Here is a 25,857-nt window from a genome sequence, read left to right as displayed (position 1 = left end):
TCAGGACCTTGGATTTTTAACAAAACTAGTTATTTAATCAGATTTTCTGCGTATATTTTTGGTCCACGCACGATGTTTCTTAATTTATACATCCGTCTCAATATATATATATATATATATATATATTTTTTTTTTTTTTAATGTAAGATCCTTCTCTGCATTAATGTGCTCATTAAAATCCCTTTGCATTTTACACTCTCAATCGGTCATTCTCAAGACTCCTATGGACAAATGCAGGATAAAATTGGTCCTCTTTTGATTTTGACATGCTGAGAAAAATTGTAGGCACCCATGGCGCTTAGACAAGTGCTGCCTTTTTGGATTGTCAAGCCAGCATTGAAGGTTCATGCAAAGTTAGTGTTCCACCAGAGAGGCAAAATCTCAGACTGACAGGTGAAATCTAACATGGAGCCTTGCATAAAGGGTGCAGATCCGTCGATTCAGGAAATACCAGTTCGACCTGGATTCTGGTCTTAGCCTTCACTTTGTGGCAGGCTTTGTAGGCAAACAATGAGGTTTGTTCAGTGGAGAAAAAAACTTTTGCATTCTCCAAACTACAGCGCAAGGATCTACATACATTAACATGCTAACACATTGGTGTCAGCTGCTACAATACAGAGCAGAGAAACTCAATTTATGACACTCACAGAGGGACAAAGACTGCATTCTGGCTGAGAACATCATTACATTGCTGTATTTTCACTTTGAAGCCTCAAGTTTAGCATTTAGCTGTTGCCTCTGTGTTTTTGGAACCAGTAGTGAGCATCTTTGAACAAGTGGTTGGACCTTGAAACCAGGCTGGACAGACAAAAATACATATCTTTGAGACGTAATTTCCTCATAATTAAAAAAGAAAAAAAAATATTAGTTTGGGACGAGAATAGAATATAAATTATGTGATAACGATAATGATAGTAATTACCAGAATAAAACTGCTGAATGGAAATGAAAGAAAATGAGATGCAGTCAATTCTAAGATAGGAACAAAGGAGCCCACAGAGATGAAAAGAAAAGAAAAAAGAAGCTGGATTATAAATTATTATAAAGCTCATCAGTTTACACAAAGACAGCATATCTGCCACAGGAAAGGGAACTACTGCTTTGTCTTTAATGGACAAACACAAAGCCTGTATATTGGGTCACAAGCTTGGCAAAGGATGATCAGGAAGGGGACAAAAATGTGCAAACTGAAAATGGTTGGCATTGAAAGCCAAAAGAAGCGATTGAGCCAGCCATCATCAGGTGCAAGGAAATCAGCTCTCTTTTTAACAGTCCCATTAGCGAGGTCGTCCTTATGTGCGATTGTTAGACACGGCTGCAGTTATTCATAGCATGTACGATTAAATAAGAATATTTGAGAAAAATAATGAGATCCTAAATCTCATTATTTTTCACTAAATGGTATTCTAGTCTTTTATTCAGTCCACTCCACTACATCAGCCATCAGTTGCTCTTTAAACATGTACGCATGGTCTGAAAAATGTGAGGTTTCCCCATTCTAACTCCATAAATACCAGCTTGTGTGTAGGAAAAAGCACACGCGTGTTTTTGTGCAAACACATCATTCATGCATCTTTTGCCAGATGACAACATACATATTTCTATAAAGTCAGTGACTGTCATCATAATGAGCCATCAGCAGTTGGTCAAAAAGCAGTTGGACTGTACTGAAGTGAGTTTTCTTCATGAAATTATTCAGTCTCACATAATGGCTTTATGTACTTTCCCTGTAATCCCCATAAAAGCAAACGCCTGCAAATTAATAAAAAAGAAACCTTAGTACAGGCAGCTGTTGTTCCTACTGAGCCTCAGTAATGTATTACTCCTCCAGCCTACAGTCTGCAAGCAGATGACAGCAGGCAAGACTGCAGGTATATCAGTTGTGAGTATTATCTGAGCTGAGTAAACAAAGCAGAGAACAGCCAGGTCCTTGTAGCTCTGCCCGGGTGTCTCCACACATAGGCAGGCAGCTGGGGGCGCAGGGCTGCTCCGGCTGCAGAGACCCTCACTGCAGCACCGACATGGTACGTTAGTGTTCTCTCATCATGATCTGCTTACGTCTTATATAATTCTGCATGGTTCATGGACTTGTCAGTGACAGCCTTGAATTCTCACGAGCTACAATCAAAGTTGCAAGCCACAACTCAAGTGGAATTGCAAACAGGTGGGCATCTCATTGTTGCTAACTGAATTGTACAACTGAAGTGCAAAACATGTTTTCCCCTATCACGCATGAAATATTCATTCATTCAGGTATCACCTTCCAGGGTTGCTAGTTATTCAATTTCAAACTTTACTTTAGTATTATCTTGAAATATGGAGCATCAAATCCCAAACCGTGACATCTACATTCAGAGTCTTGGTACTGAAAAGAGCAGTTTGAAACACAATGATACCAACTCAGATTCATCTTATTTACCTTTATCCCCCTCATATGATATCAGCTCAACTTTACCATTACGAAAAGCATTCAGTAAAATGGTAAATGGACTGAACTTGTATAGTGCTTTTCCAGACTAGCTGACCACTCAAAGCGCTTTCACACTGCATGCCACATTCACCTCTTCAGTCCATATAATCTACACAGTGCTTTCCTCTACACATTCACACATCAATAGACAACAGGGGTTCAGTGGACGCTTTGACATATGGCCCAGAGAAGCCAGGCATCGAACCACCACCCTTCTGATTGGTGGGTGACTGTTCTTCCTCCTGAGCTACAGCCGCCCCAATTTAGCAAAAACACCAAACATGTGTCCTCAGCTGAAGCCCAACTGAGAGCTTAAATATTATATGTCCCACTGCCTTCATTTGGTCATAAATAAATGAATAAGTAAAAAAAAGGGCATTAAAATCATTAGCATAAGTCACCAAGTCCTTGAAGTACCGACAATAAAAACATAACAGCCACTGGACTCCTCTCAGCTCAGCATCTTCATTGACTTTAGTGAATCATTAATGACTGGGCAGATGTGTGATTAGGACTGACTTTCATGTTTGTTAGATCCCATGTTCAGTTGGGCATGCTTATCATTCTCATCACGCAGGTGCACCTGTCAAATAATTAGCGAGAACGTCAATGAAATAGTTAATAACCTTTAAAAGTTATTGTCACGTGTTCTCACTTAAAGTCTTGAAGATGGATTATATGCTGTTTCATCTTCAAACAGCTGCTTCTAAATAGGTTAAAATAACAAGGTGATACTATATTTTATGGGTTCCTTATCTATAGAAAACAAAGATATAAAGATATATGACAGATTGTCAATGTCAGCTGTTCATATTAGGCTGTTCAAAGTTCCAAACAATCAAGTTTACGAAAGTGATGCCAGTAAACTAAACTACCGTACCTTTGGCATGAAACCAGCTTGTCATGGATTTGTTTCTACAGCCACCGCTGGTAGATTTATAAAAATTTGCCTGTAAAGTTAAGTACTAGTTAATCTAGGAGCTATTAAGCAGCTATCATTTCAGTTCAATTCAGAGCTGTTCCGGAGCAAATGGCTGAGTTTGGTTTCTTTTGCTAAGAAACAAAAAAATTTTTTTCAGCTGAAATCTGTTAACTGGCACAGAGTAACTAAAAAGCTTATCTTTACTTCCACCTGATAATTTCTTAGAAAAAGATTACTATAGGTGGGATTTATAAGCCGCCAAACACAAAGAGGCTTCTAGAAACTGACCGATGGTAGACGCACAAAAACAACTTTAATAACAATTAATGTGGTAAACAAAAATACATTTAATTTGATGACATGACATAAAAAACTAAACAAATTTCCCCCCCACACCCCCACCCCCCAATGGACCCAGCGTCTTCTGATGAGGTCTCATTTGACAGGCACCTGAACCTCTTCTTCTGGATCAGTTTAATGAGCAACAACCTCTCAGGATTGTCCTCTGCAGCTTTCTGCTGCTCTCCCTTACATTATACAAACACACTGCTGATGTGCTGTTAAATTGATTAATCAAAACCTGTTTTCTCTCCTGGCAGAGTGCTCTCACCTCTATTTGCAGAGTGCAAAGGCATTAGAACTTTTGTGGATTGTTTTTGCCGTCGCCTCTGTTTTACAAACACTTTATAGGCCTGCAGACAGTTATTAACTGTAACAGATAATCCAACTCTGCTGATGCCTCTTTTGCATCACCTTTTTTTGTGTGTGGTGACAGATAGATAACATAGATGTTAATATTAATACTGAAATTGCAGAGAGGCAACATATCAGTTTATTGCCCATTGTGTCAAAGGTCTAGTTTTGTCCAAAAACCAAAGACTTTATGGTGATGAAAAACACAAAAAAACCTTAATGCTGATAAAGCTCCAACCAGATAACAAGTCACGGTTCTTCACTGTTTGGTTTGAAAAATGATAGAAGTAATTAATCGATTAGCAAAAACAGTGATAAACAGATAATCTCAGCTCCAGTTTTAATTAAAACTAGCCATAGATGTCTTTCCAAAGACACCTTTATGCAGAAGGAAGTGAGCTGCGTCACGGACAGTTCGCTGCAGAATCGACTGCCCTGCACTGACGTCACCACAAGACCGAAGGACACCGAGGTCCGTCGCCTGTGGAGAGCAGCTGGCTTTGAGACTCCAGACCAGCTCCAATCAGCTCCCCGAGGCGCCTAGAGGTCAGCTGGGAGGGCTCAGCCAAACATCCAGTCTCCCTCCACACTGGGGGAAGACAGGAGCTTACAGGAGGGACTTCGCCAGCGCCACCATGTGGTCAACACCACACGCTACATCCACCACTTGACCCGGCACAGTCACCTGTCAGTGTCACACAGAGATGCAGAATTTAGGAGAACATCAGAACAAATGTTCGCATCATACATTGGTTTAGTTCTGGATTAACAGAGGAATTCCAAAAAGGGAATTTTCTGTAGTTCCACAGTACATACAGCAAGGCTAGAGAGGATATTTATTTTCTTACTCTGCTCGAGCAATACAGAGACTCCACACTGTGTAATACAGAGCGCCGGGCACACTCAGATCCTGTTTAAATGCAAATGTACGACTGTGGACTTCAATTGAAAATCTCCCCGGGGGATACACAGGTGGAGAGATTTATAGCACCTCTGTACACATTTTATCAAGACAATCTTTTCAGCAATGAAAGATAAAATGCACAGACAGATGCTTGCATCTCAGAACAGCTCATACAGTATTATGGATGACTGATGCATACCACACAAGTACGAAGAAAGTTAACGTGCCAATTTTGAGACAAAGAAGAAAGAAGTGGGACAAAATAGTGGTCGGTCAGCAGTTTTCACTCTTTGTTTGCATGACTAATATTGAATCAGTGTGGTCTTACTCTCCACGGGAAGTACTGGTCGTCTTTCTTCCCGATGCCCAAACAACCTCTCACATTCTTCCCCCAAACGAAGAGCTCGCCTTGATCTGAGAGAGAGCATCAAATATCAGCATGCGGTGAGGCAATTTCAAACAAATTAGTCATATTTGTCTGGCGAGACATGCAGCTATAATGCATTTTTTGCATTTCAATTCAATTCAATTCAATTCAATTCAATTTTATTTATATAGCGCCAGATTACAACAATTGTCATCTCAAGGCACTTAAGTAATATAGTCCAATTCAAGCCAATTGGAATTCAATTCATTGTAATCATGATCCAATTCATTCTTATAGAGCCAATTCAAAAAATTTATATCCTAGCTAAGGAAACCAACAGATTGCACCGAAACGTGTCTTCAGTCCAATCTCCCGTCCTGAGCGTGCCTGTGGCAACTGTGGAAAGGAATTTCCATTTCCATTAAGGTCTAAGGTACAGGGTACATTAGGCAAATGAAGTCAGTTGAAATGTGAAGCTCGCTTCAAATCACTCCTCGCTTGAACGTCGGGACAGCAGTCCAGGTCAGATCAGCCAGTATAGGCAAGCAAACTGTGGAAATCTGCATTTACTCAATCTATTCATGTCACATATTTCTATGGGTAGTGGTCGTCTGCTGCTGCCTCCATGGCAGAAAACAACAGCCAGTAAATGAGGAGGTGTGTTTCGACTTCATCCACTCAAAATCTGTTCATGTTAAACATTTCCACAGGATTGCGGGCTTCTCTTTTGACCCATAGGTTCAAGGTAGTCTAAAAGTGTGTAAGCCCTGCTTCCTGCAGTGGACATGGACGAGGTCTACTCATAAAAACACTCAGGTTACTGTAGAAGATTCCTGTGTTGAAATGCAGCCTAACAGCACAGTGCTTCTACATGTGGCCAACTGTCCAGTTCCAGATACATACTGGAACATACTCAGGATAGATTTCAAAGAAATGGTGGTCACATTCAAGACTAAACTGTCACATGCATGTAGATTAAAACTTTTATTACTTCATTCACGTTGTGTAATTTCAGTCAGTTTATTGGCTTTAAGGCCGTATTGTTGTGTTGTGTAGAGGGAAGAAAAAACCCGCATGTAAAGAAATGGAAGATTCGTGGGAAAACTTGGTGAGAAACAAAGCACACACCTAAACTCAGTTCAATGAACACAGTTAAGTCTCTTTGATTTGGCCAAAAACAAAAATCAGCAGCATGTATTCTTCACATGAATCTAGTAATACAGATCTAATGTAAAAAAAAGAACAAGAGCATTGAACTGGCAATTTTCTGTCGGTGTTTTTACTTTTTACTTTTTACATCTACAGATCTCCACTAAGACGATCTGTTCATGTGGGCTGAAGGAGGAGGTGACACCCTACTGTGTTTTTCGCACAGACAAGTAAAAAAGGCACGGAAACGTTCACTTTTAAGGACAAAATGAACTCCCAGGCCTCTAACTCTTCAAGTAATTTTGAAAATCAGTAACAAAGTACATTTTTGAACAACAAAAACGCACTTGAGACCCGATTGTCCTCCACAGTAACTGAGCTGGTCTGATCAGCGACTGAGCTGGTTTTGCTGGCGTTTGATGAGTTTGACGCCAGGGCACGCGTTTCATTTGTCAATCAGACAGTTAGAATAAACATTAATTAATTATTTTCTTTATTTTTTTTTTTAAACAGTATTAATTTAGTAGAACCAGAAATATCCTTTTTATCGTCTGCACAGCAATGTGAATATGTTAGAGTTCATATGCAGCCTCAGAGACGAGGACGAGCTGTGGAGGTTAGCAGATTCACTTTTCAGCTGAGGACTTTTTACATACCTCTCTTTGAAGCCACAAAAGGCTCAAAGACAAAGCAAATGTGTCAGCATAAATTCATTGGAGTTTCCCTCAAACAAAGCAAAACAAACATTTCTATCGTTGTTGGATGGTTTCAAAGACAGGCTGATAAAAGCTGGCTCAAAGGCCACAGCCTGGACCTTTTCATTCAGCGCCATAGAACATTTCTGCCTTACTTCATCGCGCCAGAGAGGAAAACAACATGTTCAGAAGTTTTCTGCTTCCACTTCTTATCCTAGCAGCAAATAAAGTGGGCAGACAAGTTGAAACAGAAGTCTTGTAAAGTGGCATCACTTTAAACCTCATCATTAAAATGAAGATCTAACTTGCAGGAGCCTGGACGCTTACAAAGTTTCCCTCTTCTCAACAGTCTTACCTGTAATGGCAGCAAAGTGGCTGAGGCCACACCTGATCTTGGCGACAGCCACTGAAGGGTTGAACTCGGAGCGTCCGAACAGTGTGGAGGGAATCTTCTCCGGAGTTGAAGATTCTGAGAGATTTGGGCCTTTTCCCAGAATGCCATAGCCCCAAACAAACACCTCTCCCTTTTCTGGAAAAGGTAAAGCACATAGAGATACATAGATGAGCACCAAGAGCATAACTGGTCCTGAAGGAGAAAATCTTCTGCCAAAGCTAATGGTTTTGTGTGTTTTTTTCTTTTTTCCCCCATCAGATCTCAATCCACACTAAAATTCTCCCTTTGCTCATGCCCCAACTCTACACCAAGTTTCATATAATTCATCTTGGTTGTTCCGGCATAATCTGCCTACCAAACAAGCAAACAACAATGATCGCACCTGTTTCTCAGATTGGTGAATTGCATGTATTCCAATTCTTTAGTTTTATATATCAGGACAAGGATTCTGGTGACTAGAATCTTAAATTTGATACTGATACCAAGGCTAATATTCACTTCTCTGTACCACCTTCATTATCAAGGAGGGGGAAATGAACAATTAAGATATATACAATTTCAATAAACAGGGTTCCAAAAAAAGTGTAAACATAAACATATATATATATATATATATACATAAATGCAAAGGAGAACATAAATCATAAAATAATACAAAATTATACATTAAAGCTGAAATGTCCCATGTTTCAAACATAAAGGTAAAAAAATGAATAAATGGATGACTGAATGGTGAACACATCGGAGTCACTTCCAGTGAGCTGCTGAGGCTGTTTCATGTTGGAAGGAGCAAGTCTCTGCTGGCGGTTCCTCATCTTTAACTCGGGACTATCGTGTCACACGTCTCTGTACTTTCTCCTTTGAAAAAGTCCCCATAGTTCAAAAGGCCGAGTGAAGCGAGAACGACAAGCTGCTAAGTGAACAGACAGTTCGGCCAGGTGACCCGCAATGTTTTGACGGTCAGTAAGGCTCACATAAGCTCTCCGGTCGCTCACACACGCAGACAGACACACTGATTGTGCTCCCTCCTGGCATTACATGGATGATTTTAAAAAAAAAAGTCGCACTGGTGCACCTCGTTATCGTACCATCTCCAAATCTGCCCACAAAATGCAGCTAAGTGATCACAGTCTGAAGCCTTTTGTACCATAAAACCCACTTCCAGTTCAGTGTATGTTGTGACAGCAGCCAGCTCTGAGCTAGGAGCTCAACAGTGATCAGCTGATGGTGAAATGTTAGCCTGAGCCTGTCGGCCTGCAGCGCTGCAGTAAAGCTATGTGTCAAATGGAGATGAAGACAGCACCGCGAGCATTGATACCACAGCAAATGAGTCTCTAATTTCTTAATATTTTTGATAGTATTGATTTATTTGACAACCCCTAAACAGGACATAAAAAAAAAATTTAAAATTTGGTCCTAAAGGCCTGAAAATGAAGATTTATGTCATGTCGTTGATGAATACCAACACATGACTTATTGACACAGCAGTTCAGTCAGGTTGAGGTCTGCACTTTGACTGGACCATTGTAACATCTCGATTCTTTTCTTTTTCAGTCATTCTGTTGCATGACCCAATTTTAGCCAAATTATAGCTGTCGGAAAGCCTCACATTTGACTCTATAAGGCTTTGGTCTACAGGCAAGTGACTGCGAGCTGTCCAGGTCCTGTGGCTGCAGAATAAGCCCAAATCATCAGCCCCTTACCTTTGAGATTGACATTTGGTTTGAGGTGCTTGTGCTGATATGATGTGTTTGGTTTTTCTGTCTCTCAGTAGAATGATGGATTCAAGATAGTTTGGAAATTACCTCCCAACCCTTCCCAGATTGATGGGCAGCAACCATTGAGATCATTGCTGATGTCTTTCCTCCAATGACCCAGACCAGCAAAGTGACAGAACTTATTCTTTCTGAAGATCAATCTATGCAGTGCATTTAATGAGCAGCATCTTGAAGGATGAAACTTAGTTATAAGTCATCTGTTGTTGGTCATCTAAGGTTGTATTTACCTAATACTAAGAACTGTTTTCTCATCATGTCCTGACACATGAAACCTTAAAATTGAAAGAGGACGTGCTTTCTTTCTCACATGACTGTATGCAGTTATACAACCTCACTGAAAAAAATGCCCAATAGTATGGGAGTGAATAAAATAATCATACATCAAACTGTGAAATATAACTGCAAATATGCAACTGTGGCCATTTTTGGACGCTCAGACAGATAAACGTAGGTCTGTGTGGCTCATCAGTAAACAGCTCTATCAGAAAGCCAGACACTGATATTTTCCTGAAACTGGTGGTAAAAACTGTGCTGTAGTTTAAGAAATAAAAATGAATGCACCTGCTTGTGGACTAGAATCACATTGTGATGTTTGATGCCACCAAGAGGCCACATGTGGAGTGATTCCTCTAAACTGTTTGAGGTTATTTTCCTAAGCCGTCCGGATAAAAAAGACACATACAAACACTTCAACAGCCAGGACATTCAAACTGCCCGTGACCCAGTCACACTCACTTTTTGAACATGTCGTGTTTTCATTGATATAAATTGTGTTTCCACACGTGTTTGTGTGAACTGACCGTTGAGAATGGCCACCTGTGTGCCTCCACACGCTGCCTGGACCAGCTTTCCGCAGCCTTTCAGGGGAAGGTGACGGGGAGAGTTGATCTGAAGCATAAAAAGATAAACACAAGTTCAGTGACGGTGAATAATCATTTGCTCCCTTATCTTGCGTGGGGAGGATTTCTTTTTCGTTATCTGTCTACAATATGGTGAGCATTTCTTTCTTTTGATACAGCTAGTAATTTGGCTTCAAGCTAAATCACAAAGACGACATCTAAAATAACATGTCACATTCATCAGCTTTCTCATATTTAGAAATTCTGAGATACAAGAAACTACTTGTGTTTAAGACAAAAAAAAAACAACCTTTTAACTTTATCAGTGTCCCCCATATGGTGTTTCTAAATGGTTGGAGGCATATCATGAATTCCCCAAAACGAATTCAAACCGTGCAGACTTCATATACATCACGCAACAAACCCATCAGGGTAGAACGAAGAAAAGGTTTATTCAACATAGCCTAACACAAAAGTCAAAGTGATGAATGGAGTGTTTGAGATAAGGGTGTGTGATCAGCTGCAACCAGGCAGGCAGTGGTGATGGAGGTGTAGTTCGTTTACACTTCCACATATATGAAACAGGGCAAAGGTGTAGAATTACATTTAACGTCATTGTAATACATGAAGGAAAATCGACTTTTAATATGCAGTTTTTAGAGTTTAATCAGTACAAGAGAGAGAGTTTAACTGCCAGGTGTACCTTTGTATGACGGAGGTCAGTCATGTGGCCTAAATAAGTCTTACAGTCAAAATGTTACATAAACTACAAGTACATAAATGTACCAAACATACAGCCAGAAATACACAATAAACTGTCTCAGTCTGCGAGTCTGATAATCCTCATAGTTCATCAAACCTTTTATCTTTAAGTTTCACCTCAGCAGTAGTTGTCACAGATTATAAACACAACTGATGCAGCTTCAGTCTGAGCTGGGCTGGTGGAGCGAGTAGGAAAACCTTTGAGGGGAGAGAGTGCTGACCGGAAAAAAGCAGCAAATTAAAGCAATAAAGAGCACTTCCTGGTTTTACTGTCGGCTGGTGTGTGACCAGCGGTGAAGCTCCGACACGTTCCACACCCCAGCTCACTTCATTTGGAGGAAATTCAGAAGAGTAAAGTAGGAAATAATATTTCAGGTTGCTACAGAGCAGAGAGGGTTTTTTTTAGCCAATTGCCATGGTTTAATCTGAGAAGAAATGTATGGAAATTCATTCACTATCACCAACACGCACAGGCAGCCGGGACACAACATGAGCTCATGTCACGACTCACACAAAAGGGGAACAGCAGCCGTTTCTGGTAAAAACATTAAGATATGACTAAATCCTTATTTGGCAAACAGCTGTTTTTTCTCGACCTCTCTTGATTTGCTGACTTGAAGTCTAATGTATCTGAAATGCTTCACCAGGGATTTTTTCTTTGATCTCCTGTTTTTTTCCACTGCTCACACACAGAGCCAAACAGGTTCTGGGCACCGGTAAAGCTGATGATTAAATCTCATGACTGCTTACTCATGGACAGACAGAGCTCACCGAGGGGTGACAAGCAATTTCCTACCAGTTTCTGCACTTAAGAGCTTTTTGTGAGACTGATTTGAACACTCATGCAAGCAAATTTCACAAAAAAAAAAAGAAAAATCATTTAAGAGTTTATGGATAAGACAATCCAAACCAAGCCCAATAAATTGTTTTGTGTCTACGTTCTGGTTTGTAATCGTCATATCTCATGTGATGGCTGCTATGAAGTGAGAAGCTATCAGAAAGGCTTCCTTACAGCCTGTAATCATGAGTGACTGTTGGAAATGGAACTCAGAGGCTCTGTTCCGACACCAAAAACACGTTTAGCTCGCCTCACCTGTGTGGATTCAGTGACCGAGGCCAGCTGCCTGTATTCAGAGTTTCCCCAGCCGAACAGTTGTCCATCTGTGGAAACGGCCAGGCTACAGTCTCCATATGTGCTGATCTGCTGCACCTCCACCCCGGCCAGATCGCCTCCGACTTCCACTGGGCTGGAGCAGATGTTGTGGTGCCCCAGGCCTGGAATATGAGACAATGTAACAATTAAACCAAGTGCTAACTTTTAATCCCAACTGCACCCTTAAAGATTATAACAAAGTATAATTCACTTTTGAGTTAAAACATTTTATTTTACATGAACAATAAAAATATTCATGCGTTTTGTTCACAGTCACTTTCATTCCATCTTTTCTGGAATAAAATCCTCCTAATTCTAATTTTCGAAGAGGTTTCTCAAATTCCCTTTTGAGAAGCCATAATTCTTTTCCACAGTATTCTCGTCATCAATACATTTAATGTCACTTAAATTCAAGTTATTAAATCTCACGTGGAACGATCTGAAAATTAAAGTGAGTGTCCCTCTGAAGACGGACAAAGCACCGCACAATCAGCCATCTCATCTGTGCTTCACCGTCACATCTGCTTGTTCCACTTCATAGCAGCTTGATTTAAGCATCATTACAGGGGAAATTTCTTATGAATCACATATGAATCTAAGTTGGCTGCCTCGTGCTGGCAGCAAGAGGAGCTTCCTCTGTAATTCCCATCACATCTCATATTTAAACTTCAGATCAGATCCAAAACTCAAGAGTTCTCGAAAGTAAAAACTAAACCTCTGAACCTTCCATGTTTCACTTTTTTTCAGGGCTTTGGTTCAGTAAATAGCTCAAGCAGCTGGTGCAAACACTGGGATTTTTTTCAGTGCAATCAAGGGCTAAAAAAAGTATTAGCGGCTGTCAATTTTATGTCATTGCTAACACACATGGTATTCAGACCAGATGTTCATCACAATCCATAAAACCACAGCATGGTGTATGCTCGGTTTGGATGTTCTGCCTAAAAATAAAGCATATTACTTTATCCACAGAGAAATCCTTGGGCTGCTCTCATCTTATCTACAGACCTGCATCCTTAACAAAAGTACAAAATGTACCCCGAGTGGAAACAAAATTAGCTTCAATATGCTGAAGGGTCATGGTCATGCTCCCATCTCCTAAAAAACTCCAGATAGGCCCTTACGTTAAATTTAGGGAAACTCATGAACTGTAATGGAATGCAACCTTACTATTCTTCCCTGTAAATGTCTGTTTTTTACAGAAAATTAATGTACTCTTCATTTCTCTGACGGCTTTAGTTGATATTATGTGAAATAAGACTTAGTCGAACAACATGTATGGAGTTTAAGAGACTTTAAGAAAATGAACAATACTGGTTTGGTGAGAATGTTTTCTGTCATTCATTCTGCCTTTAATGCCAGCGGAACAATGACGTATGCGGAGTGGAAAATGACTGGAAAGCATATTTTAGGGCTTCATCACACTATCACTGAAGGAGCATGGAAATATCAACTGTGCAAAAATAAACAAATAACAGTTTCAAAAGGCTTTTTAGTTAGTTAAACCCCTGCTGCTGAACAGCAAACACCATAAACACAGAGACAGAGCATAAGACCCCATTTTGTTTTGGTACAAACTGCCTTTAGTACTTCACCTTTACCGAACCTTAAATAGCTAAGATGTGCATGTGTGTGTGTGTGTGTGTGGGCATCTCTTATCTGAGCTATTACTCATCCTGTCGGGTCTACAAAGCATCTCAAACACATCAGCAGAGTTTCATCTAATGTGACTATTTCTGAATTTGCAGAATATCAGCAAAATAAAATGTGCACCTGTGTGTGTTTTCTACCCACTGCTGTAGTTTTTAAGGGTCGGCCCCACCTGATAAGCAGGTTGCCTGCCCAGAACTGCAGACAAAGAAGGTGAAATGAGATGATGCAATGAAAAGTGAAACCTCAAATGAAGGAAAACAATGGATGATACAACATGTCGGCAGAGAGCACAATGGACAATGGAATCAACACTTTTGAGCTACTTTTAGCTCTTATGATTTGTTCTGGAAACAAGCAAATGTGCCAATGTAAGTCACATGATCATCAAATTGTTACTGTGGTACAAAACCTGTCTTTTTCCTCGGCTCTCGAGGTAAAAGAGCCGTGATGTGCACTAACCTGTCTGTCCATCAGCGCCCCATCCACAGGCAAACACTTTGCCCGTCTCAGTGAGGAACAGGCTGTGGTCCTGCCCACATGCCACCTGGATGGAAAACAAGAAAGAAAAAAACTATTAAAACATCAGGCACATACGTTTACATGTAAACCTGATATATCAGATAAGATTCAAATCACAAATTTCATTAGAAAAATACAATCTGACTGAATTAATGCTGAGCAAAAAGCCTTTACTAAATAGATATGGGGGAAGTAGTGATGTTGTTTACTCATACTTCAGCATATGTGGGTGGGAAAGCAGCAGAGGGTTTGGTACAGAGGAGGAAACTAATCCACAGAAACAGAAACCATCTGTCATCACTGCTCAGCACTCACCTGGATGACCCTGCTGCTGAAGCCTTCTATCTTGTGAATGATGTGGCTGCCGCTGATGGAACATGAGAAAGACAAACAACCGATCCATCACTGAGACACAGCAGCATCTCAAAGAGGTCACAGGAGAGTCTCTCAGCCTTGCTTTGACCTCACTGCTAACATCATACATATATATTACACCTCATGTGTGAGGAACATATCGTGAATCAAAGGCAAACGTCCTTAGAGGAAAATTATACTTTCAATGGGTGTCTAGACATTTAAAGCCAACACGTTTTTTTGTTTGTTTTTTTAAAATTAAACTAAAAATAAGAGAGATTTCCCTGGGGAGATGTCTCAGAGTTTCCAGATCGCTCAAGTAATTTTTTCGTGAGCACAAAGTTATAATATCTGGGAAAAGCAATGGGCCATCCGTAAAATTACATATGAGAAGAATTAAATTCCCTTAAACTGGTATAACAAATATGGAAACTGAGACTGAAAAAAAAAACAAGCCCTGCAGGATCCCCTGCTTTCTCTGTGACGTGAGCAAGCTGAGAGTCAACATAACGTGGAATGATCCCCCCTCAAAGGTTGTCTGTAAAGTGCACGAGGACACACCTGTAGACTTCCTCTTCAACTATGTGCCGACCGCACTGGCCATAGGCATTGTTGCCCATGCTGAAAACTATGGGGAGAAAACAGGACAGAAAGAAAGATGCGAGGGTGAGGGGGCATCACATGTAATCACATTAATCAGCATGAATTAGTCGATGTAGCTGAGATCATGTACGTTTTGTTCCCGTGGCAACTCCAGTTGGGCACCCAATGTTTCAGTCAGAAGAACCAAACTGGTAGATACGTTTTAGGGCTGCATGAACTTTGACACTGACTGCATTACTCTACATACATCTCAAATTGTCAAGAGTTTGATCACTGAGCGGCAATATAACGGGATTTAAAGGAACAAAAAACTATTTCAGTGATAACATGCTTTATCTAATCCCTGACTGGAAAACACGAAGCCCCAGAGTGACATTTGAAACATACAAATACAGGTCCTTTTTTATTAGTTCTATTCTTCATCCCCCTCTGTTAACATTTGTAGCAAAAAAAAAAAAAGAAATGACTTGATAACCGTGAGAGCTGATGAGTGCCTTTTATATCGCAGGTGAAGAAAGTGCATCATGCTTACATAAAGAGAAAAAATAAATGTCCAATAAAAAAAGCAGCTTTAGCAGAACACTCCGTGGGTTGGACGTGACTCTTCAATCTTTTTCTAAATTGAGAAATCTAATTAAATGTAAAACGGCAGACACTTTTAAACACGTCGCAGCAAACCTGTTTTCAGTTTGACATTCAAACATTGTGCTTGGCAGCAAAAGTGGCAAAAGCCACAACTAATTAAGATTAGAGAGATGAAAAACGGTGCTCGTTAGAACAACAGTACAGCAATTTACTGAATGTACCAGAGGACCTTAATGGGCTTTTTGGATGAGATGTACCAGCTGCCTGACAATCATTCATTTTCAATGAGTGGTGGGTGGATGATGTAAAAAGATACACAGCGTGACAGGTGGCTGCAAACAACACATTAGCAGGTATTTAGTTTGAGCTTCTTTCTGTAGTATGGGGACAACACGTACCAGTTTATAGGTGTGGTGCACGTCTCTTACCTCCTTCTTGGTCGGTGAGGACTAAGGAGTGAGCCCTGCCACATGCGACTTGAACCACCCTGGTCTGCAGAGGCTCGACAAGAGGCAGAGCCACTGGGGACGGCTCCAAAACATAGTCGTAGCTATGTTCTGCACAGAGAGAACACCAGAATACGCAAGACAGACATGCTCATCTGGAAGGTGTTCCACATCTCAATATTTGAAAAACAAACCAATCTATACTGATGTATCTAGTAGTGTTGGGGGGGAACTTTCTGTAGAAACTAAATGCTCTTGTTGGGAGTTTTTTCTTTTAAAGTGTTTAAGTCAAAGTCACAAGATCCACTGATGATTAAACTAGACCTACTGCCTTACTGTTGTACCACTGCCAACCAGTCAAGCTGCAATAATATTCACTTCGACCTAGACTCATACCGTATTTGTAATGACAACTTTAAGATAAAATAATAAAAGGTATAGGGTGTATTTTTGTTTGACCAGTTGAGCTGATTCTGGTAGAACACAAAGTTGCCTCCTTCATACAAATATTCACTGGTTTTCAAACTATAAGTCTGAAAAGACCTTAGAGGAGCACAGAACATCTGTCTAATTTGTGTCTTACGGTGGCTGTGCTGTGTGCGCTGGAAGCCCAGCTGAGAGTCCTTGTTTAGGCCCATGCCCCAGAGTTTGGACACATCTTTGGTCGAGGATGCCATGAGAGTAAAGCCGTAACCACAAGCAGCAGAAGAGATCTGCAACAGAACAGCAACACACAGTGAGTTGAGCCTAAAAAAACCCTCAAATCTAAAATTGGATCATTGACAAGCGAGATGGTGACCTTGGCCTCTCTTGCTTTGCACCAGAGTGTGCGTCACATGTTTTCTAATTATCCTTAATTAAGTCCTGCACATAAGGTTTGCTCATCTGTGACTGATTACTGAAGCCCTTATAGACAGTAAACCTATCACAGGGGAGGATGAGTAATAAAATCCTCACCCTGTTGCACTGTAATTTATTTCAGTGTCTTAGATTGCAGAGGAAAATGGAATTGGTTCAGTAAAACAACAGAATGTCACCATGTGATGTCTGTAGTCTCTACGACAGCATTCTAATCATCCGTAATAACTTTTTTGTTCCTTCTTCATGCGGTCCATAATCAATTGCTTTGGATAAAAGCATCTGGCAAAATGCATAAACAATTGTAAATATCAAGCTGGCAAAGTGTCAAAATTAGATGCATTTGGACCTGAAACAAGATTAAAACCACAGTTTAAGTGATAATAATTTAGACCTAAATGAATAATCCATCTTTCAGAAACAACTCTATACCAAAATATAAGATAAGCAATAAAACAGCTCTAACCATAGTGTGAAAAGCCTCTTCAAGTTTGCAGACTAATACCTCAATAGTGAATATACAGTACATCAGATTGTAGCTTGATGAAATGACACTTTCCATAACAAATTCATACAAGGCTGGAAGCAGTGAGGTTTTACCTTCTCTGCTGTCTCCAGGCGGTAAGGAGTGAACTGGTATTTGCGGGGCTTTTTCCTGCCGCTGTCTGGTACCACAAAGCTGGGGATCCCGAGTGCCCCGGTGAAGCTAAAGCCCCACACAAACACTTTGTGGGTCGTTTTTTTGTGCTGACCAACATACTGAAAAACTGGAACACTGCTGCTCTTCTCCTGGGGTCTGGATGCTTTACTGAGGGTTGCATAAGCACACATGTGTAGGCCTGGGCTCACATGTCGAGTGCACAGTCGCACGCATGGGAAAGCCATCCTGTAGAATGAGATGGAACAGAGAAATTCAAATTAAATGGTGGCAGCAGATTAACGTGGTCTGCAGGAGGAAATTCAGTTACTCACAATTCAGAAATTCAAAACATTATCACTTCTGTACTGGTAAAAGTCATTGAGAGAAGCGGTTTTAATCAAAATGTGTTTATTCTTCGAACAAAATGAAATCATATGAACTGATAATGACCCTTTTAATGGATTCCATTACATCTTTTACAGGTGTTCCTTGAAATAGTCCATTAGAATCAGTGTGACAGACAAAAAAGTTAGAGACAAGCTTAGAAATACCTTTAAACTGCCCTTGCATAAATTACATCAGATATTGTTATTATATTATATGAATCAGAAACATCTCTGTGAATACATTTAGTAACTTCGGTTACGATTGTAGTAGATTGAACTTCAATCCTAAGTAATAAATATGCTTAATGTAGTGATTTAACATTATCCTTCAAACAAATGTTTAATCTGTTACCTCAATGCCGAATTATAAAGCGACTCATATTCATCGTTTTAAACTAATTAATTGTGTTATAGTGAACACTTTGTTGTTGAGAATTTTTAATTTAGAATTAAATTGGCAGCAGGATGAATGGAGGTTCACCTCGTGTTCCCGACAAGCAACTGATAAGCTCTGATAAACTTACCTTCACTTTGTGCTGAACGGGTGTTTTATTATTCACAGTCTGAATCACTAACCTGAGCTCTTTACAAACTGGTGTGACCCGGTTGAAGTGATATTAAGATATTTCAATGTCACATATGAGCATCTGTTTACCTTTAGTTAACCAGGAAGGAAAATATACATTCTTCCGGTATTCTTGCTCACTGTGAACATTAGTCGCATCATGAAGGCATGGCGCCCCCTGCTGTAGTGGAGTGTGCAAGAACTGGATACCTCATATTATTCATAATTCATAGACATTTCTAAGGTTGAATTGTTGAAAAAATCTAAAGTCACGATGCTCATGGGCCAAAACGGCTAAAGAGCCCCCAGTCAAGAGGCCATCTTTCATATGATTGTTAATATTTTCATGTTATACAGTTATACAGTCATTCTATATAATATAATATAAGTATAGACCTTTTTTCATATATTTAAGCAGCAACAGAATGACGGATTGAATATATCTATGTTTGCTTCAGCTTATCATGATTGGCTAACTGTCTGCTCTCGTGATGGATTAGAGGTGATCTGGAAATGGGTTAATGCTGTAGGATTGTCAGGTGAGCGCCTGACCTTCGCCTCTCAGGTTATCAACCTGCAGTAGCCGAGGTGGACAGAACACCTCCTGAGTCACATGGGAAAACTTCTTACCTGATTCAGCTGCAGGGTGCTGTGCTGTGCATTGTCGTCTGTATTCACGTATGCATTGCTGATGTAATTTTTTGAGCTCTCAAGGCCTAACTGAAAAATTTGACATTGTGTTTGACAGCAGTTTTATTTTCAATTCAATTCAGTTTATTTATATCGCGCAAAATCACAATGTCATCTCAAAGCACTTCAGTGATACAGCCCAATTCAAGCCAATTAGAGTCCAATTCATTGTAATCATAATCCAATCAATTACAATGATTCAATTCAAAATGAGTCCAATTCATACATACAGAGCCAATTCAAAAAACGATTTCCTAACTGACTGCACCGAAATTTGTGTTTTCTTTCTGTCATTCAGTCTCATTTTATGATAAAAACTTTCCATTTTACACTAAGATGTGCAGTGAAAGCCTACAATCTGACCTCATGCTAACACATTATAGTGATAGTATCAACTAACAGACACAGCTGGAGGTCTGGTATGTGTTTGAAAGCCTAATTTGCTCATTTTGACTGCAGATCCTGAAGATGTCTCATGAGACTCTTGAGATGTCTGCACTTTACTATCTTTATCACGTGTTATTGTGATTTTTGAAAAAAAAAGATAATTTATTCTAGAATTAGTCAATAAATTGATTGTACTTTATTGTTGTGAATATCCATCCATCCATTTTTTATAATCCATCAAAACCAATTAAGTCCTTTAGAGGGCTGCTCATGTATATTATAGAAACAAAGTTGCATATGAAAACTCTTATTTCATCACTCAATCAATGAGTCTACTGGACTTTGTTTGTATAAATCTTTCCATACAAATTATGACAAGAGGCATTAAAAGCAATATGTTCCAATCTGGTAGGCGGAGGGGGGCTGGATGCCATCCTGGCTGTCATAGGGCAAGATTCACAACATTGGCAGGTTGCCAGTCCATTTATCCATCCATCTATACTTGCTTAATCCAACTCAGGGTTGCAGGGGACTGGGGCCTGTCCCAGCTGTCATTGGGCGAGACGCAGAGTACACCCTGGACGGGTCGCCAGTCCATCACAGAGCCACAGGTGAAAATATTTTCATGAAGCAACGTAACTGAGTTCATGTAAAAATGCTTAATAGTAGAAGTGACTCAAATAGGTCTGAGAGCCGAGATTTGTGATATTTATTCTCAAACTAGACAGGACACCGTGAAGAGAAAAAACTTTATCCTGAAGAAGGATGATTAATGAGCAAGGCTACATCAGCCGGAAGGTTTTTTGTTGAATGGGCATAAGCAGCCTCGTATTACCCGTCCCGTTTTAAAACCAGGTATCTGCAGAGAAGTAGAGACTATAATCCTTTAAGAGGATCAAGTGTGAGATCCAGGGGGGAGGAATTTAGGATTCACTAACTGTCTATGGTGGCCTGCACATAGTATTCTGTCAACTTGGCAAAGTAAGTGTCTGGTTGAAATGTGCTGAGTTGTGTGCAGTTTGGTGGAATATTTATGCCTTTATGGAACATAAACTGTGATGCAGGCTGAGGCTGCCTGAAAGTGATGGAATCGTTTTCTACATGAGGGATGAATGTGAGGACCACTGAGAGGGGGAGCAGTTAAGGTAAGTCACAGAATCAGAGTTTGAGGTGGTGCACACATGACATTTATCATTTGCAACAAAGTTAAACATATTTGGGTTAACAAACCTTAGTTACTAACAGGATTAATTTTGTTAAGCATTTAGTCATTTATAACAACCTGTAGTGCATCACATGCATCTCTTATAATATAATGTCTGTATTATTATATCTGTTCATATACCAACTTCAGCATTTGGGCAAATGTGTTGATTATCAACACTTATATATGCTTATGAAGCACATCTGAGATTCTCATTCATGTGTAGTGAACAACAGAACAACATCAGGATAACTGGACATAGTGACAAATAATATAGATGTTAATTCTTTTTTTTTTTCTATCTGTAAGGCTGTGTGTCTGACTCACATTGTCACCAATGCACCAGTATTTAGTCCAAAATGACAAGGACCAATTTTTCTGTTATTCGTAAATGTATTTTGTAGAAGCTTTTTTCTAGTGAACAATTTTCAAGATGTTCACCCTGCACTCATAGGTGGTCAGCTAATTTAGTATCTAAGTATACATTTCAGAAATTATGTACAGTGGTGGGCGGAGTCTGATCAGGCCACCAGAGCTCACCAATCAGAACAGACTGGTCTTTTGGGGAAATCTGTAATCATGCAGAGGCATTTAGCTCTGTGTTGGCCTTTTATTAAGGACTTTAAGGATATAACAGGTAGTTTTCTTAACGTGCTGTCTTAAAGAGGATACAATCTCAGTCTATGGTGGTTATGCCTGTTACTTCTTCCCATCCAGACGGCCATGCCGGTACTTGAGGTGATCTGCAGCCTGATTGGCTGGTTGTGTCTCTACCTGTTGTTCTGCTGCACCTTCTCTCAGCGGGGCCCCGAGTGGAACTGCCGCCTTGTCACATTGTCCCACGGGGTCCTCATCGTGCTGCTGACAGCATATGTTGTCTTTGTTGATGGACCCTGGCCCCTCACACATGCAGGTCTGTGGTATGAAGCATTAGATGACAGGATATGTTTGCTGTGCTGCAATCTATCTTGCTCAACTGTTATAAGTATGTCCACAAATATGTTAAAAAATTATAGAAAATTCACCAAGACTTAGTATACATGTTTCCTTGAATTCAAGCATTGTCCGAAAGTGTATTTTGGAGCTAAATCTAGTGGTCTGTTTCCCTTATTTGAGGGTTAAAAAGGGATCAACAGAAATGCTCAGCAATGGCACACAAGAAAAAAAAATTAGTGGAATAACAAACCAGTTTGGCAGGTAATAGAGCTGAGAGTACTCACAAAGCAAAACTGTTTACTGAAAGTTATACTGATTCAATTAATTCAATTAGAAAGTTTTTATCCACCATTGAGTCAAGGTCTGAATTAATGTAACCAGTTAACGAAGCAAGCAGGCACAGAGCTTTGCACTGCAAAATGTCCAAGCATGTTGCCAAGAATGGTTTCAGGAAAATGTATGAATTTGTAAGAGTTGTAAACCACATGGACGTATTTCTATACAGCATAGTATAAGTATATGCAACATACAAAATGAAAACATCATAACAATTGTATGTAAATACATACATAGTACTGTAAACTATATAAAAACACGCTGTAGATGCAATAATATTCACATTGACAATTGGTTTGTTTGTCCTGTTGATATATTCATCACTGAGCCTCGGTTTTACAGCTATTTGAATGTTTGATCTTAGTTTTAAAAGCTTATCCATACCGTAGTTTACTATTTATCAGTATCAGTTATATATTACTTACATATATCATACACTGTATGTAACATGCATGAGGTGTGCATTGCAATGCAGCTAAAAAAATATCGGTGTTAACAGTGAGTCAAAAGATTGTGTGTGACATATGACAGAGAAGTTATGACTCAAATCTGCAATGTGCCTCAATTTAGCATTTTTGGGTCATTTTTGCTTTTAGTATGCTACTGTTTTCATAGAAATTGTGAGGAAATGCTATTTTCTGCAGTATATTTACTGTAGATTCCATATATTCTATCAAATGTATACTTCTCCACTGAAGACAGAAGCTGAGACGGTCATCCCCTCCAAAAAAAGCCCAGTCTGCTCTGACTGACTGGCTCAGAACATCTTTGCCTAAACTCAAAACTTTCATTAGAAGCTAAATTAGTACATACTCCAAGACAAGTCTTCAGTTTTTTAAATTTTTTCCAGGATAAACATAAATAAGCATAGTGGAGCACATGAACATAACAGAGCATTTAGCAGCCAAAGTGCAAGGTATGTGTCTCAAAAATTGGCAGAGAAATAAACTTGAGCGAAAAAGGAAGTTTATTTGTGTCAAATGGGCAAATTCAAAGGAACACTTACAATGTTGTGAGAAAATCACAAAAAAAAAGTCATAATACGCAACTCTTGAATGACTGTGTCCCCATCTCCCACCTAGGTACAGAAAACACTGAGCTCCAGACTTTTGCCCTAGCTGTCTGCCTCGGGTACTTCTTCTTCGACATGGGTTGGTGTGTTTGCTACCGCACCGAAGGCCCCGTCATGCTGGCACATCATATTGCCAGCATTCTGGGTATCCTGCTGGCACTGTTCATGGGAGTGTCGGGTTGTGAAACCTGCGGGGTTATCTTCGGCAGTGAGATCACCAACCCCCTACTGCAAACCCGCTGGTTCCTCCGACAGCTGGGTCTGTACAACAGCCTGCTTGGCGACACGGTGGACCTACTTTTTATTCTACTCTTTGCCACTGCACGTGTGGGCGTGGGCACTTTGATGTTTTACTGTGAGCTCACCTCTCCCAGAACATCACTGATAATGAAGCTTGGTGGTGTCGTTATGTACATACTAGCGTGGGTGTTCATGGTAGACATAGCCAGATTTGGCTACAAGAAAAGTCGAGCCAAATATAAAAAGTGGATTGAGAACCACAAGCTCAAAGAAATCAACTCAGAAAAACTGGTTGGACATTCAGACAAGAGAGACTGAAAAAAATCTTTGTAAGCTCAAAGGTTTTCTGTGCATATGTCCTGCATCTTTACAAAGACTGCTGAACCTTAAGAATGCTATGGCATCATATTTTGACTGTTATTTACCTGTATTAAATGAGGCATTTATCATGGTTGCTTAAAACTATATTGTACCGACCTTTCTGCCAGATTTAACCTTATCTGTGTTCAAGTTGCTTACTTTTAAATCCTCTCTGCTGCTTTACAGCACAAAATAGACGCAGGATGTTTATCTTTGACAGTAATAAGAGATATAATGAGCTAGCTACAAACCCGAATGTATCCAAATCAATAGTCCAGTGCTGCAAGTAGCATGTTTTCACAGGCAGGGGCAGAGGTGACTTTTTACTTTTTTGAAGAAGAAGTTGGATCATCCAACTATGCCCACATAAACCATAAGTCATGCCCATGCCCAATATATAAAAGTAAAACATGGAGAACATAAAAAACCACATTACATGTTCGTCTTCCAAACGAGCTGTAGCAAAGTCCAATAGTTTAGTTTTAATCTCTCCTGAAATTCATAAGGGCGATAAATTTATAACTGCATGAATATTTCACACTATCAAAGAATGTTGTGTTAGTGCAAACGGTACTCCATCGTCGTTTGGGGGTTTTCTAACTCAACAAAAACTTGTTGGATAGCCAGCCATGTCTTCATGTATACTTATTGAGAGCCATAAGATTTATCAAAGACAATTTTGTATGATAGCAGTTTTGCAGAGGAGGGAATTTTAGCTGGCCAGAATTTTATTTTGGAAATAATAAAAACAAATTATTATTATTCAAAATTATCCATCCATTTTCTATACCTATACCTTAGTCTATATCAGGGTTGTTGGAGCCTATCCCAGCTGTCATTGGGCGAGAGGCAGAGTACACCCTGGACAGGTTGTCAGTCCATCACGGGGCCACACAGAGACAAACAACCATCCACACTCACTCCTAAGGACAATTTGGACACATCAGTCAACTTAACATGCATGTTTTTGGGCAGTGGGAGGAAGCCAGAGTACCCAGAGAGGTGACAGTGCTGACCACCACACCACTGTGCAGCCCTATCCCAAATTATTCATCAAGAAAATGCTCTACGGATCAATGTAGAGATGGTGAAAGAAGGGTTTGGTTGAGAAAGGTGACATTATAAATTATATTAAATGCAAAAACTTGTGTTTCATGAATTTGAATTAAATTTATTTTCAAACAGAAACAGATTTAGCTTGTTTTCTGCTGTGGCTGTTCTGACTATTTCCACCAGTTTGTACAAATTCTGTTCAATGCCTCATCGCAGAACTATGGTTATTGGCTTTGACTGAATGAGACACATTACCATTTAATGTATTTGCATGGATTGAGTAATGTACCTCTCCTCATTAAAGTTTACATCATTGATAACACATTTTTAATGGAAAACTTCTTTCTAAAATTATTCATATGAATTATATCCATGTAGTAGCTGCCAGCAAAATGATTAAACTTCAGTTGTGTGGGGATTAACTCATCTTGCATGCGGCTGTACATGGTTGTAATAGCAATAAACAGTAGGAGATGGACTTTTATCAAACACAAGACAGTAACAACTACAAAAACATGATATGACTCTTTTATTGACTGTAGTTTTAAGACAAGTGTCTGTCTGACACTGCAGGGTTAATGAGCAACATGTTACCAAATTCTAGATGCTGCCATTGACTCACATCTAGAGTAGGGGGTTAAAATATTGCCAAATTGGACACATCAGAAGCCGAAATTTTCTGACTTATATAAAAAAATTCAGAGTTTGGGTCATTTTCCAAAACCACTGAAGCTAATGTTATCCTGTATATAAGACAGTACTGTTTAATTGAAATTTGTCTTGAAATATCATTTAACAGTATGTGTGGCCTGAAGCTTCATTGACAACTTTTTAAATTAGAATAGAA

General features: G+C 39.7%; 2 protein-coding genes across 4 annotated transcripts; one reads left to right on the top strand and one right to left on the bottom strand.

Moving 5' to 3' along the window:
- Window positions 1–4,056: 4,056 nt before the first annotated feature.
- Window positions 4,057–18,875, bottom strand: rcc1l (RCC1 like). Of its 3 annotated transcripts, none has more exons than XM_072375225.1 (12): window positions 18,823–18,875; window positions 17,742–18,027; window positions 16,867–16,996; window positions 16,266–16,394; window positions 15,211–15,277; window positions 14,611–14,662; window positions 14,236–14,320; window positions 12,067–12,248; window positions 10,173–10,260; window positions 7,556–7,729; window positions 5,318–5,403; window positions 4,057–4,770 (listed from the first exon to the last, which is right to left on the bottom strand). In XM_072375225.1, the coding sequence occupies exons 2-12, from the start codon at window positions 18,024–18,026 to the stop codon at window positions 4,693–4,695; spliced, it is 1,356 nt and encodes a 451-aa protein (XP_072231326.1). In that variant the 5' UTR covers window position 18,027; window positions 18,823–18,875; the 3' UTR covers window positions 4,057–4,692. The 3 variants fall into 3 exon arrangements, with proteins under 3 accessions (XP_072231326.1, XP_072231324.1, XP_072231325.1); XM_072375223.1 differs by having other exon boundaries at window positions 18,692–18,838; XM_072375224.1 differs by having other exon boundaries at window positions 18,744–18,838.
- Window positions 18,876–21,666: 2,791 nt separating this feature from the next.
- LOC140279983 (TLC domain-containing protein 5-like) lies at window positions 21,667–23,915 on the top strand. The gene is made up of 2 exons (XM_072375226.1): window positions 21,667–21,926; window positions 23,368–23,915. Exons 1-2 carry the CDS (start codon window positions 21,737–21,739, stop codon window positions 23,913–23,915), a joined length of 738 nt encoding a protein of 245 aa, XP_072231327.1. The 5' UTR covers window positions 21,667–21,736.
- Window positions 23,916–25,857: the final 1,942 nt, after the last annotated feature.

Source organism: Leuresthes tenuis, unplaced genomic scaffold, assembly GCF_036924035.1.
Source record: "Leuresthes tenuis unplaced genomic scaffold, fLeuTen1.0.hap1 SCAF_21, whole genome shotgun sequence".
NCBI lineage: Eukaryota > Metazoa > Chordata > Actinopteri > Atheriniformes > Atherinopsidae > Leuresthes > Leuresthes tenuis.
Note: the sequence above shows the minus strand (reverse complement) of the source record. Positions and strands in the feature narration are given on the sequence as shown.